Below are 15,793 nucleotides of genomic sequence, written 5' to 3' on the forward strand. Positions count from 1 at the left end.
GGGACTTACCCCCCAATCCAACCCTTGATGCAGAGAGCCAAGCAGGGAGTCTTTGGGATCTAATTAACAGCCGACTTGATCATACTACACAGTCACACAAAATCAAACAATACAAAACACAGTGCGAAGTGGCACGGTGCAGTATGCGTAAAAGCATGCATGCGTGCGTGCAGCGCAAGCATGCGGTGCGGTGCGGTCAAGCCCCCAGAACACAGGGGTAGAGCTGAAGCGTAATGGACATGGTGGCCGTTTTGAGTTACTGCAGCTGGGGCCAGAAACATAAACGAACATCTAGGCTCTTTTGAATTGACTGCGCGTTCATAGCGGAAGTGCTCGTTCATGACTTGGAGCCCCAGGGCGTTCATGAACAAACTCTATGACGCAAAACGTGTCACTTAGGCCCCACCACGTCACGTGTTACAACCCGGAAGAAGGGGTGAAATCGCCTCATGCGCTGGGTGAGCAACTCAATGCAAGTGGACGGGCGGGAATATCTGGTGCAGGGTTCCCACACAACTTTACCAATTAATTTCCAAAACTTTTCCAGAATATTTAACCCAATATTTAATCCAATGTGCAATGCCTAAAGACAGGTAGTGTATGTCCGTGGTTCTCAACCTTTTCAGGTCGTGACCCCAGAAATAATCATATTTGAACTGGGGACCCCCCACCCTGACGAGCACTAAGACTTGAGGAATTTTGCATAACACGGTTTTATTGTGAAAATAGCCGATCTACATGCTCACAACGCCTCGCGTTGCGAGGCGTTGTGAACATGTAGATCTGCTATTTTCACAATTTCTGCCTCTAATATTTGACAATTTGGCCAATTTTGAATTTGTCATTTCAGAGGCATTAACAAAATCAATAACCAAAGACAATGCATAGCTATTTTTTCCAGGATCTTCCAGGGCCATTGGTCAATTCCAAAACTTTTCCAGTACTGGAAAAATATTTTTCTAATTTCAAAATATTTTCAGGAATTTCATGACCGTGGGAACCCTGCTGGTGCTCTATGGGTGCGGTACATGTGTGTTACTCACAGTTCCTCCAGGAAGTGTAGTGTGGAAAACGCTCCGGTCGGTATGGAGGTGATGTTGTTCATACTGAGATCTCTGAAAAGACAGACAGACTTGAGTTACACGAGACAAGTTGAAACCTTGACTTCAGATTTTCATTAGACCATGTTTTATTAAATAAAACTGAGAGCTGCGCATTCATTAAACCATTCAGAACGGGTACACATTATTGTGTATCATTATGCGTTATGCTTTAACTATTGAAAAATAGCAGATATACAAGCTCACAGCGCAGCACCGAGTGCCGCGCTGCGAGCTTGTAGATCTGCTATTTTTGAAAAATCGTGAAAATTAGAATTTTGACCCGATTCTATAAGTGTTTGAAAAACCTGTGTTTCTAGCACAATCATCATTGTATTTTGGATTCATGTAAATTTGTGTATTCAGATATTTAACCTCTTGGGTCTTGAACCGTCATTACCTAATAAACTGGACCTTTCACTCTGTACTTGGTCTGCTCTTTCTTTCCCTCTACACCAAACCTCTTTGCCAAAAATAGCCGATCTACAAGCTCACAACGCCTCGCAGAAGAGTTCTCAGAATATGGACACGAGAGTTCAAGTGGTTAATATAAAAAATTGGGAAAAAAGGTTCTATCACTCGGTTTTGGAGGACCCCCTGTAGTAACTCTGAGGACCCCCTCGGGGTCCCGGACCCCCTGTTGAAAACCCCTGAGTTATGATGTGTCCCCCACGGCCCACCACACACACACACACACACACACACACACACACACACACACACACACACACACACACACACACACACACACACACACACACACACAACAGAATAAAAGACAGCACCGGGGGAATACAGAATTGTGAAAGAAAGCGACGCACAAAAAAACCAGAGGCATCGCTGTCACAGCCACGCAACTGGGCTTCTACCTTGAAATAAACCTCTCTCTCTCTCTCTCTGAATAATGGCCTGATATTCATCAGCCAGCCTAAGGAGACGGAAAAAACACAATACACCCACAGAAACAAAATGTGCACGCACGCACGCACACACGCACGCACGCACGCACGCACACACGCACACACGCACACACACACACACACACACACACACACACACACACACACACACACCTAACAAGAAGGAAAAAACATTGCAAATGTATTCATCTTATTCTCTTCTCCTTCTGTCCTCCATCCTTCGCTTCATACTCCTCGCCCCCGTTTCCCTCCCTCTCTCCCTCCCTCTCTCTCTCCCTCTCTCCCTCTCCCAGTTCAATTCAAAGGAGCTGTATTGGCATGAGAAAACACACGTTTACACTGCCAAAGAAAGTGTCAAGTAAACTAAGAAATGTGTGTACAATTAAAGGGAAAATACAGTAATGTTTAAACAGAGCTATGTCACATTGCAACTTGGGGAAAAAAATCAAACCTCGGTTCGAAGTGGAGCTGTGAATTTGAGCAGTTCCAGATCTATGTTTTTGATTCTATGTGTTTTACTGCTTGCCTCCTGTGAATTGTTTGATTTTTATTTTTTTTATTTTGTTGCCGAGTGAGGTCAGCAGACAAAGTAACATGAGTGAGATGCAAAAACCTGAGTGAAATGTGCCAATGTCAACCAGAAACATCGGTAAATGCATGCTCGCTTGTTTGAGAGGGAGAGAGAGAGAGAGAGAGAGAGAGAGAGAGAGAGTCAGAGAGGCTTGCCACCTTTTTCCGCCCCTTCCACTACATTTATTTGAACACCTAAAGCTGGCCATACTCTAGCAGATAGTTGGGTGCGATTGAATCGGGTAGCATTAAACACTACAGGATCATTTTTTTCAGATTCTCTGACCAGATAATCTAAACGGCCTCACACTAGCCGTTTTGAAAAGTCGGGCGCTCCGCAGGCTACAGGATTCTATTCAGATTGAGTTGGGCCTGAACAAAGCAATAATACATAATATAATGAATACAAAATGTCACGGGGGCTGTTCTTCGCCTTGCAACACACACACGCACGCACACGCACACACAAACACATTAACGTTATCCACACAACACACCATCGCATCGTTTCGCGCAATGGAGGGGAAAAAAAGCTTCAATAAGGAATTTGTGCCCCTTTTTGAGTTCACTTACACACGTTTCATGTCCATCCATGCCTCTGTTCAACTCTCTGACTTTTACCCTCTCTCTATCACTACTTGTCAAGTGCTGCGTGTGCGTGCTGTCTGCTTCTCATGGTGTCTGATTTATGATTAGTCGTATGACTGTGTGGCGCACAGAACATTAGATTTCCAAGATCAAACTGTGTCCCTCCGTGCCACGGGTTTGTACAATTTCGGCCGGGATGCGACTCATTGTGAGCTTGTAGATTTGCTAATTGCCACATTCTCCTCTCCAAGTGTTCGTTCGGTCGTTCGAGCCGTGTGTGTGTGTGTGTGCGTGCGGTCGCGCATGCGCAAATCCTGTTAAAACTCAACGAGACAGTTCTCACTAGTGAGGACACACATTGCTGCCTATAGCGGAGCTTGTTCCACACAGCTCCAAAAAAACTAGCTGAAGTACATACTGTAGAGCTGGATTATGCCATGTGTATATACTGCTCAACAGCGCCACTTGGTCACCCAGGCCTGCTACTGGTCACTCAACGGTATTGCAGCTCATGCACAGTTACCTACACACTCAGTCAAACATTGGAGACGGTATGCCGCCGCACAAAAACAGGACGCAGGTAGGATGTGTAAATGTCAGATTAGGACAAACTAAAGTAGTTTGTTGAATTTTATATTAATATTGAAGTCAAGATTAACACAGCTGTGGTACATACACAATTTGATTTGATTTCGCTACATATTACATCAAAGTGTTTGTGCTTGTCATTTCAAAACAGTTTAATTTGTCATTTCAAAGTAACTTCAAAAGTAACTTTTGAGCTTGATGTTGACATTCATATTGAAGTTTTGTTTTGTAAGCACATTTGTAATTTCAAAGAAAGGTTGCCTAATTGCTGAGTTTTAAATTGATATTGAGGTTTTGTGTCAACATTAACCATGATTCTGTGGTACACACACACACACACACACACACACACACACACACACACACACACACACACACACACACACACACACACACACACACACACACACACACACACACACACACAATTTGATTTAAATATCATACGACTGATCATGTGCTTGTAATTTCTATACCATACTATACAGCAGGGGTCTTCAACAGGGGATCCGGGACCCCTAGGGGGTCCTCAGAATTACTACAGGGGGTCCTCCAAAAGTGATAGTTTATCTTTTCTCCTTTTTTATATTAACCATTTGAAGCCTAGCGTAACCTGACTCCACCAGATGGTGGCAGCAGTGCGTACCGCCCTATTTTTACCATCTAGATTCGCTTGGGTAAAACCGATGTAAGGGGCGGGCCATTCTTTCAAGTTCTTTAGCAGGTGATTGGATGGGGCCGTCTGTCTATCACAGTCTGGGAGTGCCAACTCCAACCACTCATATTGGCCTGTCTGCATGACGTTACACACAGAATCCGCCTCCTGGGTTTCTGTTGGCTCAGAGCCGCTCAGACCCCGCCCGTAGCTGCCGCTGATTGGTCCGGACGGCAGCAGGGCGGTACGCACTGCTGCCATCATCTGGCTTTTTCAGATTCAGATTCAGATTCAGATTCCTTTATTTACCATTGTGTATCACACATAGGAATTTGCTTTGGCAACATACGAGATGATCATCCCCAGGAACTTGCAGGACTCCACATAGTCCACCTGAGTGCCACCCAGCATGATGGGAAGGGGCGGGCTGGGTCCTTCCGGAAGTCCACCACCATCTCCACTGTCTTAAGGGCATTTTGCTCCAGGTTGTTCTTGCTACACCAGCTTCGCAGCCACTCGATCTCCCCCCTGTAGGCAGACTCGTCCCCCTTGGAGATGAGGCCCACTAAGGTGGTGTCGTCCGCAAACTTGAGAAGCTTGACCGACGGGTGGAGGGAAACACAGCTGTTGGTGTACAGGGAGAACAGTAGTGGGGACAGGACACAGCCCTGCGGGGAACCGGTGCTGGTGGACCTAGAGCTGGAAATGTTCTTCCCCAGCTTTACCCGCTGAGACCTGTTGGTTAAAAAGTCCGTAATCCACCTGCGAGTGGAGGCAGGCACTTGCAGCAGGGGCAGCTGGTGCTCCAGGATAGATGGTAGGATGGTGTTGAAGGCCGAACTGAAGTTGACGAACAGGATCCTGGCATAGCTGCCGGCAGTGTCCAGGTGTTTTAGTGTGTAGTACAGAGCCATGTTCACGGCGTCCTCCATGGATCTATTCGCTCTGTACGCGAACTGCAGCGGGTCCAGCACAGATGCGCTTCAGATGGGCCAGGACAAGGCGCTCCAGGACCTTCATGACCACAGAGGTCAGGGCGACGGGTCTATAGTCATTGACCTTGGCCTGTGACCTTGGCCTTCTTGGGGACGGGAATGATGGTCGAGGTCTTGAAGCATGCTGGGACCTGACCCAGCTCCAGCGAGGTGTTGAAGATGTTGGTGAACACCGGGGCGAGCTGGTCAGCGCAGTGGCGGAGTCAGGTTATCCCTAGCGTCCATATTCGGAAAACATTAGCCGAAAATAGCAGATCTACAAGCTCACAACGCCTCAAAAGAGCTTTGGTGTAGAGGGGAAAAGGAGCAGACTGACAGGTCACGTTTATTAAGTATTGACGGTTCAAGTGGTTAAATATCTGAAAACACAAATTGACATGAATTCAAAATACCCTGATGATTGTGCAGCCAAACAATAAAACTATATGGAATCTCTGAAAAGGTTTTGGGGGTCCCTGCTTCATCTCTCTCTCAACTAAGGGGTCCTTGGCCTGAAAACGTTGAAGACCCCTGTCCCCTGGTATACAGGCATAAATTGAATGCATGTGTTCAGGGATGCATGAATGAAGAACACAATACTGGGAGGTGAAGGTAGGAGTAGAGTTCCGGCAAGGACTTCAAGCCAGCAACCCCCCCCCCCCCCCCCCCCCCCCCCCCCATTTTCTTCTTTTCGGTTCTTCTTTCTGAAAACAACAAGTACAATGGAGTTTGTTGCCCAAAAACAAGTTGCCCCAAAACAAATGTCACCCACTTCTTTGCACCCGTAAACCCTGAGATGGATTCTGATTGTTACAAAACATGTTCATTTGTTGTTATAGTCACATATCTCTCTCTTATCTCCGTATTTTACCTTTTTGTGGGGGTTTTTCTCGTAAATTAATAGGCTACTACACTACTTGATCGAACAAAAGTATCCAAAATAGTTTATATATGTCCATCTATGCATCGCTCTCAATTCTCTCCCTCCCTCCCTCCCTCTCTCTCTCTCTCTCTCTCTCTCTCTCTCTTTCTCCCTCTCTCTCTCAATAGAGTTTTCAGGCTCTATTCAAGCAGCACTACTTAAGCATGCATGCACCAGACCTTCTGTACAAACATACACAATAGAATAGCACACACACTCACACACAGTACCCCCCCCCCCCCCACACACACACACACACACTTGCGCGCATGCACGCTTGTAATCCAAAGGAGTGTGCTACTGTCAGTCTGTCTAATGAATACATCTGTCAGAGAACTCCAGCCTTCACCAAGTCAAACGACAGCTTGTTGATGTCACTGACGCGCGCACGCACACACACACACGCACACGCACACGCACACACACACACACACACACACACACACACACACACACACACACACACACACACACACACACACAGGGACCACATTACCTCATACTTCACACAAGTGTTTAAGTGATTTTGCAGTGTGTGTGCATGCGTGCGTGTGTGTGTGTGTGTCCAAGTAGTACAATGAAATGGCTTTGAATTTCACACTCATTTTCTTCTCTACCCAACTATCTAGCCCTGTGCGTGTGAGTGTGTGTGTGTGTGTGTGTGTGTGTGTGTGTGTGTGTGTGTGTTGTGTATGAGTGTCGAATGCTGTTTTCTACAGCGCATTAAACTAAATTAAAACTCGAGGGAAAACTTTCACTGAACATAGCTGATCCGTGTTGTTGTGAACTTATAGATCTGCCATTTTCAGCAGAGATATCTAAAGAAGAGCGAAGAACAGAAAAGGCACTAGTATAGAGCCCTGAGGGACTCCAGTCAACCACGTGCATGCAGTGTTCATGTGGTTAAAGGGATATTTCACTTTTGATGTAAATGTAACATTTACATCAAATATCTAAATATTGAATCAAGCAAATTATAAACTGTTCAGGATGTTCATAAGAGCCTGATTAGACGATAAAATGACCAACGTTTTTTTTTTAAGTGGAATATCCCTTTAAGGGCTGTGATGATCATGTTTTACATTACTAAATAAAAATAAAATAAACTAGAAGCAGTGCTCTTCCGAGCACAGGTCTCCACCAGGCCAGGCGTCCTGGTGGTGCTATAATAGGCCAATGTAAAAAGGGTGGCGTGTTCTTTGAGGCATTGTGAGGCATTGTGTTCCAAAAATTAGTTTTGCTAAAGTCTACCTGCTGGTGGCGCTATAACAGGCCAATGTGAAAAGGGTAGCATTTGTTCCTTGACGTAGTGGGAATATGTGTGGCAAATGTCATGGTAATCGCAAGCTGGATTGATGATTTGAGACATTTTGTTCAAAAACGGAGGAATCCGGAAAACTTTGGAAGCCAATATTAGCCAATTAGGATGGAATATGAAATATCAGACGGATCGGACTTGATCACATGACTATAGAGATACTGTGAACTGATTTGCATGATTGTTGGAGAACATTTGGTGAAGTAATAGGAAATAATGTGTTTTACATTAAAAGGCAAATGTGAAAAATGCAGGGCAAAGGTTTATCCTTAGCCTCTAGGGAGTGCGCATACAAAGTTTTCCACTTTTCGGTGGAGTTAAAGGTAAAAACACAAATTGCCCTGTTATAGCGCCAACATGAGGCTGATTTGAGAAATTTGAAGTGGCATTTCTTCCTCTGCCTAGTCCTAGTGGGAACGTGCGCGCCCAATTTCACAGAGATTGCACGCTGTGTTCATGATTTGAGGCATTTTGTTCAAAACGGAGCAATCTTGCAAACTTTGGAAGCCAATTGTAGCCAATCAGGATGGAATATGGAAAATCGGACAGATCCATTTTGATCACATGACTGTAGAGATACTGTCTACCGATTTGTAGGATTTGTGGACAAAATCTCTAAGAGTAGTGTACAGAAATGTGTTATGTAAACATCGGCCTCATGGTGTCGCTAGAACAGGGCCATTTGAAAAATGTGGGGCAGAGGTTCTGAATTGGCATCCAGGGAGTGTGTGTGCTCATTTTGGCAGTGACCGGGCCAACTGGAGGGGACGCACGCACGGACGCACGCACGGACGGACGGACGGACGGACGGACGGACAGGGGCGAAAACATACTCTCCCCCATGCCTTCGGCTGGTGGAGACAATAAAGAATAAACTCAGAAGGGGCATCCGCTGGCCTGGCTCCAGGTGCATAATACTGTATAGAGCCCTTTTTTGATTGTCTTATGCCCAGCCCACGTTTTATGCGTTAATTAAGTGACAACGCCACCATCTTATGCGCAATCCTTATTATGCAAGTCGCACTGAACGCCAACAGTCAAGGTTTAAGACTTATTTAAGGCATGGGGGAGTGTTCATATCAAAAAAACAAAATGCATCCCGCTTGTCCAATGTCATTTGTGATGTCCATGTCAAATGAAAATAAACATAACAAACATAAATGGGACTTTCTGCATAATGAATACTATTTGCTATTGTAGGCAATATTCTGCCCTCAAATAATCAAGTAAAATGTTGTATTTAAAGTAGGCTTAGGCCATTTTCTACATACTTTTATTTAAAAAAAAGTTAGAACATGGGACCCATGGTCCTCAGAGTTACTACAGGGGCGGCCACCAAATATTTTCTTTAAATTAACCACTTGAACCCTAGAATTCCTTTTCAGAGGGGAATATTGGCCGAAAATAGCAGATGTACAAGCTCACAACGCCTTGCAGCGCCTCGCAGCACTACACCAAAGAGGTTTGGTGTAAATATTTTACAACAGGCAAAGGCGTACAAAAACCTTTTGTGCCATAAGTGCCAAGATGTGGGTCATATCTAGGCCAGATGTAGGCCATATCTAGGCCAGATGTAGGGAATATCTAGGCCAGATGTAGGCCATATCTAGGCCAGATGTAGGGAATATCTAGGCCAGATGTAGGCCATATCTAGGCCAGATGTAGGGAATATCTAGGCCAGATGTAGGCCATATCTAGGCCAGATGTAGGCCATATCTAGGCCAGATGTAGGCCATATCTAGGCCAGATGTAGTGTAAGAGCCAAAACCAGACCTAGAACTAATTGAGAATAATTTTGAGTGTTTTATACTATTATTATATTTTTTGATTATTACATATTGTGTTATAACAAGGGGACGCAGTATTATTATTATTCCTATTCATGATGGTATTTTATTTACTCATTTTAGATTTTGTCTATTTCGATATTCTTGATACATTTCTGGAGAAACTGTGTTGTGTAATATTGCAGCTACTGCGCATGTGAGATTGACCAGTGACGTCAGTATTATATAAAGAAAAAGTGAGTTGGCTGATGTAACCGCAGGAGTAGGACGACACAAGTTTTTGACCGTAAAAGAGGAACAGTTCTTATAATAGTTATCATACAGTAAAGTCAGCAGAAACGTGTTTTTTATTATTTGTTGTTGTTTGGAAAGCCTTTTCTTATTTTCAAGAGGATCCTGTTGAGAGAAGCTCAGGAGGAATATTCGTTTTGGATGATAATAAGGAGTGGACTTCCAATAAATCCTTTAAATACACGTGGTCTCCGTCGTTCCTTGGATACTGTAAGTTACACATTAAGAAGTGAAGAAAAGTGGATACGAGTCAATACTACAGTTCTGCAATAAGGTCAAGTGTGGTTACATGTGGATAAGTAAAATAGCCACTATATCAAGTCAAAAACTTTGTTCTCTGTGGAATAAGTCTGCAATGGAATCTGCGATGGAATAACCATATCCAGGAACTAGCCTGCCCCCAAATGGATACAAATGCTTAACTGTTCAATGGAACTGAATTCAGCTTTTATGGAAGTGATTTCATAGTGGAATATAAAAGGAAGTGCCACTTTGTCTTGGCACTAAAACAACATTGAAGCAAAGTCACCGTGGATACCTCTAACGTCGTCAAACTGAACAAAGAAGACATGTCGCAGCATGATAATGATGAGGACGTTAATGTTGCAGAGCCCGGTCAAGACCACACGAGGGCGCAGTTGTTCTCAAATAAAGGAACTGAGGAGAATTTGCCACAAACTGGTGCAGTGTCTGACTACAACCTGAGGAGGTCGCGGTTGCCCACAGAAAAGGGACTTGAGGAGAAACTGCAACAGTGTATTAATGCAAGGAGAGGTAAGCTGAAACAATTGACTGGGAAATCGAATTATATTGAAGCTCACATGCAGAGTCCTACTTATGTGATGAACATTGAGCAATGTGAGATAGAACATTACAAAAAACTTCTTGAAGAGTTTAAGGAGGCCAATGTGAGTGTTCTGTACTATCTCGACGGAGAGGAAAGGCAAGCAGATCAAGACTTGTGGTTTGAGCCTAAATTAAGATCTTGTCAAGATTTCATCAACAATACATATATGTGGATTGAGAACACAAAACTGCATTTGGAGTTAATACAAACAAAGAATAAAGATGTGACACCCGATGACAGTATTTCGAATGTGACAAATAAAACAAAACGAAGCAAGGCTGGATCTGCTGCTTCATCTGCAGCTTCAGCACGCCTGAAAGAAGAGGCAAATAGAGCGGCTCTTGTTGCAAAAGCTGCTTCTCTGAAGAACAAGTAAGCATTGGAACTGAAGGAAGCACACCTGCGTGCTGAGAAGGAGCAATTGGAGATAGAAACAGCATTGGCTGTCTCTGATGCTAAAATAAAAGTGTTTAAAGACAATGAAACACCTGAGCCACGGGATGGCATGAATGAACATTGGGCATTGAATGCTGCAGGAGCACAAAGTCGTGTTAAAAGTGAAATGAACAAGCATGTTTCCTCAGCATCTATGATCAGGCCAGATAGTGCTCCAATTTATGTTGGCACGCCTGTAACAAAGCCAAAAGTGACCGTTACACAGCAGAGGGTCAAATCATCACCTATTGTGCAGCCCACGCCACAGCCCAATGACACAAGCGAATTGTACAGAGTAATGCAGCGGCAAGCTGACATAACAGAGCTCCTTGTGAAGAACCAGCAGATATCTCGCTTACCCCAGAGAGATGTTCCTTTATTTTCTGGAGACCCACTGGAATTTATGACATTTATTAGAGCATTTGAGCATGCAATTGACTCTAAAGCTGAGAGCAGTGAGGACAAACTGTATTTTCTGGAGCAATATACCAGAGGAGAACCAAAGGATCTGGTAAAGAGTTGCCAGCACATGACAGCAGATCGTGGATACAGAGAGGCAATACGACTGCTTCATGATCGCTATGGGAACGAACTCAAAATCGCCTCAGCACTGATGGAAAAGGCGTTCAAGTGGCCTCAAATCAGGTCAGAAGATGGAAAAGCTCTAAGCACCTTCTCACTATTTCTTGTGAGCTGCCGGAACACTATGGCAGACATACAGTATATGGACGAGCTTGACAACCCAACAAACATGCGAATTATAATCTCAAAATTGCCCTACAAAATCAAAGAAAAATGGAGAGGTGTCGCTTATGAGGTCCAGGAAACTAGAAGACGCAGAGCCAGGTTTGATGACCTGGTCACATTTGTGGATAAGCAAGCTAGACTCATCATGGACCCACTCTTTGGAGATTTGCAGGATGAAAAGAAAGAAAAAGGAAAACAGGATGGACGTGGAATAAAGAAAGAAGGAAAGAAAGGAAGTAGCTTCGCTACCAGCGTTACTACAACTGAAAAAGAGCAAGTTAATGCACCCAAGACAAAGACTGAAGCTACAGCACCTGTTAGTGCCTTCACCAAACCATGTGTGTTGTGTGAGAAGAACCATACTCTGGAAGAGTGTTATAAGATGAGAGACAAAACAAACAAGGACAAAATAGAGTTTCTCAAAAAGGCAGGACTATGTTTTGGGTGCCTCGTTAAAGGTCATGTCAGCAAGAACTGCAAAAAACGGATGACATGCCAAGCCTGTTCACTGAAACACCCTAGCATGTTACACTTTGAAAAGCAAGAGAAGTCTGACAAGGATAATGTGGATGAAGAAAAGGTGGAAGATGGCACCACAGAGCACACGCCTGTTTCCAGTGCGCTGGTGGCAATTAACAGTGAAACTAGTACCTGTACTGGGGCCGGAGATGACTGCATTCTTGCCATCGTACCAGTGCAAGTCAAGTTAAAGAAAGGCAGCAAGATAGTGGAGACCTATGCGTTTATGGATCCTGGCAGCTCTGCTACTTTTTGTACTAACTCACTAGCAAGCCAGTTGAACATACAAGGAAGACGCACAGAACTTGATCTGACCACTATGAGTCCTAAGATACGTGTGGAAAGTTATATACTTACTGATTTGGAAGTTAGCGGACTACAAAGCAGCGACTTTATAGATTTGCCGAAGGTTTTCACTCAAAAGAGCATTCCTGTATCAAGGAAGAACATTCCAACACAGAAAGATATTGAAAAATGGCCATATCTCAGTGAAGTCACATTACCTGCAATCGAAGCCAACGTGGGACTTCTCATTGGAACAAATGTACACAAAGCATTAGAACCCTGGCAGGTGATCAACAGCAGAGACAATGGGCCATATGCTGTTAAAACAGCACTAGGATGGATAGTCAACGGACCACTAAAGGAGCATACAGACACTGGCACAGACAGTGGTGCAGGTACACAAGTTACAGTGAATCGTGTGTCCATTGAAAATGTGGAACAGTTACTAGTGCAGCAGTTTAATCAGGATTTTCCTGAGCGCATGTGTGATGAGAAGCAGGAAATATCACACGAAGATAAACAGTTCATGGACTCTGTGACAACCTCTTCCTACCATGAGCATGGTCATCACTACATTGGACTTCCAAAGAAGAACCCTGCTGTCAGTATGCCAAATAATCGGAGCGCTGCTGTGCAAAGAGCACTCACACTCAAAAGAAAACTCAGTAAAAATCCTGGGTTCCATCAGGAGTACAATGCTTTCATGAGAGACATGATTAGCAAAGGCTATGCAGTCAAGGTACCGGAGGAGCAGCTAAGCAAGCAGGATGGTAAAGTGTGGTACGTCCCACATCACGGGGTTTACCACCCTCAAAAGAAGAAGTTACGCGTGGTATTTGACTGCGCTGCTCGTTTCCAAGGGACCTCATTGAATGACGAGCTTCTTCAGGGTCCAGACCTTGCACATTCCCTAGTAGGAGTGTTGTTGAGGTTCAGGCAGGAGAATGTCGCTGTTATGGCAGATATTGAAGCGATGTATCATCAAGTGAGGGTTCCTGAGGATGATGCTAACCTGTTCCGCTTCCTCTGGTGGCCAGACGGGGATATTGGAACAGACATGGTTGAATACCAGATGACTGTGCATGTATTTGGTGCAACGTCTTCTCCGAGCTGCGCTAACTTTGCACTAAGAAAGACTGCAGAGGAAAACACAAGCAAGTCATCACAGGAGGCTGTGGATACAGTGCTCAATAATTTCTACATAGATGACTGCTTAACATCTGTCAGCAGTGAAAGTCAAGCCATTGCTCTGTACAAGGACCTCAAAACACTATGTGCCTCAGGAGGATTCAACTTGACTAAGTGGACGAGCAACAGCCGAGATTTTCTGGCAGCTATTCCAGAAAATGACAGAGCTAAAGATGTGAAAAATGTGGACTTGAGTCAAGATGTACTACCAATAGAAAGAGCACTTGGAGTGTTATGGTGCATAGAATCAGACAAGTTCATGTTCAGGATTAATGTAAAAGACAAACCAGTCACCAGAAGAGGAATCCTTTCAACTGTGTGTTCTATCTATGACCCATTAGGTTTCCTCTCTCCATTCATTCTCCCTGCAAAGTGTCTTATGCAGCAGTTAAGCAGAGAGAAGCTTGCCTGGGATGAGCCCATCCCAGAAAATCTGGCCAAGAAGTGGTTTGAATGGCTGAAAGACCTACATCAACTTTCTACATTTTCTGTACCCAGGTGCATTAAGCCTGTTGATTTCGGTGACATTAAGACAGCTCAGATCCATCACTTCTCAGACGCAAGCGAGAGTGGATACGGAACAGTGTCGTACCTCAGGTTGACAAATGATCAAGGTCGTGTTCACTGTGCATTCCTACTGGGGAAGTCGAGGGTGGCACCTTTGAAGCAAATGACAATCCCTCGGATGGAATTAGCAGCAGCAGTTGTGGCTGTGAACATGGACAAAATGATGAGAAAGGAGCTGCAACTCACCCTGCTAGATTCAACATTCTGGACAGACAGCACTACTGTATTAAAATACATAGGAAATGATACGCTGAGATTTAAGACATTTGTTGCCAACCGGATATCCGCCATTCGAGACACAACCAAGCTATCTCAGTGGAGGTATATCAACACTGTGGACAACCCAGCTGACTGCGCTTCTAGAGGGCTCACAGCAGGAAAGTTAATGAGTCACCACAACTGGATTCAAGGACCATCATTCTTGCAAGAACCTGAAAACCAGTGGCCAGCCAGATTTCATAATTCTGGGGTTGAAGAGGATGATGTGGAGGTGAGAAAAGTCACTGTAAACCTCACACATACAACTGAGCATACAAACGCTGTGAATAAGCTGTTTAGCTACTCCGACTGGTACAAACTAAAAAAGGCAGTAGCATGGATGCTCAATCTCAAGGAGACACTCAGGAGCCTGAGTAAGAAAAGACAAGATCTACGAGCAGCAAACAAAGACTCTCAAACTGATCCAGACACACAGAAAGCCACTGTGGAAAAGCAGATGCAGGCCTACAAGGCAAAAGTGGGCAAAAGAGACCTAAGCGTTGAAGACCTGCGAAAAGCAGAGACAGAAATCATTCGTTTCAGTCAAAATCAGAGATTCCAAGAAGAGATATCAACGTTGGAAAAGGGAACACACACCCTGAAGAGGAGCAGTCCTATATACAAGCTGGACCCCATGCTCCAAGACGGAATATTACGAGTTGGAGGCCGCCTCAGCAAGTCTGCTATGCCAGCAGAGTCCAAGCATCCAGCTATTATCCCAAAAGATCTGCACATTACTTCTCTGATATTGCAAGATATACATGAGAAAATAGGCCACTGTGGGAGGAACTACATGCTGTCACAGCTACGGCAGAAGTTCTGGATTCCTGCAGCAAATTCCGCAGTAAGGAAATTCCTGTCAAGCTGTGTCATCTGTAGGAAGGTCAGTGCCAAGAGAGGAGAACAAAAAATGGCTGACCTGCCTAAAGATAGACTACAACCAGACAAACCACCATTTACTAATGTTGGTGTAGACTATTTTGGGCCTTTTATGGTCAAAAGAGGACGTGCCACTGTAAAAAGGTATGGTGTTTTGTTCACTTGCCTAACAACAAGAGCAGTGCACATAGAGGTGGCACACACGCTGGACACCGACTCCTGCTTGAATGCAATCCGGAGATTTGTGTGCAGGAGAGGCCATCCATCTATTATGCGATCGGATAACGGCACTAACCTTGCTGCTGCTGAACGAGAGCTTCGTGAAGCAATACAAAGCTGGAACCAGACAAAGATT

General features: G+C 44.5%; 1 protein-coding gene across 1 annotated transcript in view; it reads right to left on the bottom strand.

Moving 5' to 3' along the window:
• LOC308308900 (leucine-rich repeat-containing G-protein coupled receptor 5-like) overlaps positions 1-15,793 on the bottom strand; it is a gene marked incomplete at both ends in the record, with an annotated part of 54,459 nt that overhangs the window by 27,535 nt on the left and 11,131 nt on the right. Inside the window, one exon of the mRNA XM_080754356.1 lies at positions 1,044-1,115. Within this exon, the coding sequence (XP_080610482.1) occupies positions 1,044-1,115 (72 nt within the window). The remainder of the gene's footprint in view (positions 1-1,043; positions 1,116-15,793) is intronic.

Source organism: Nannobrachium achirus, assembly GCF_963921795.1.
Source record: "Nannobrachium achirus genome assembly, chromosome: 23".
In the NCBI taxonomy this organism is placed as follows: domain Eukaryota; kingdom Metazoa; phylum Chordata; class Actinopteri; order Myctophiformes; family Myctophidae; genus Nannobrachium; species Nannobrachium achirus.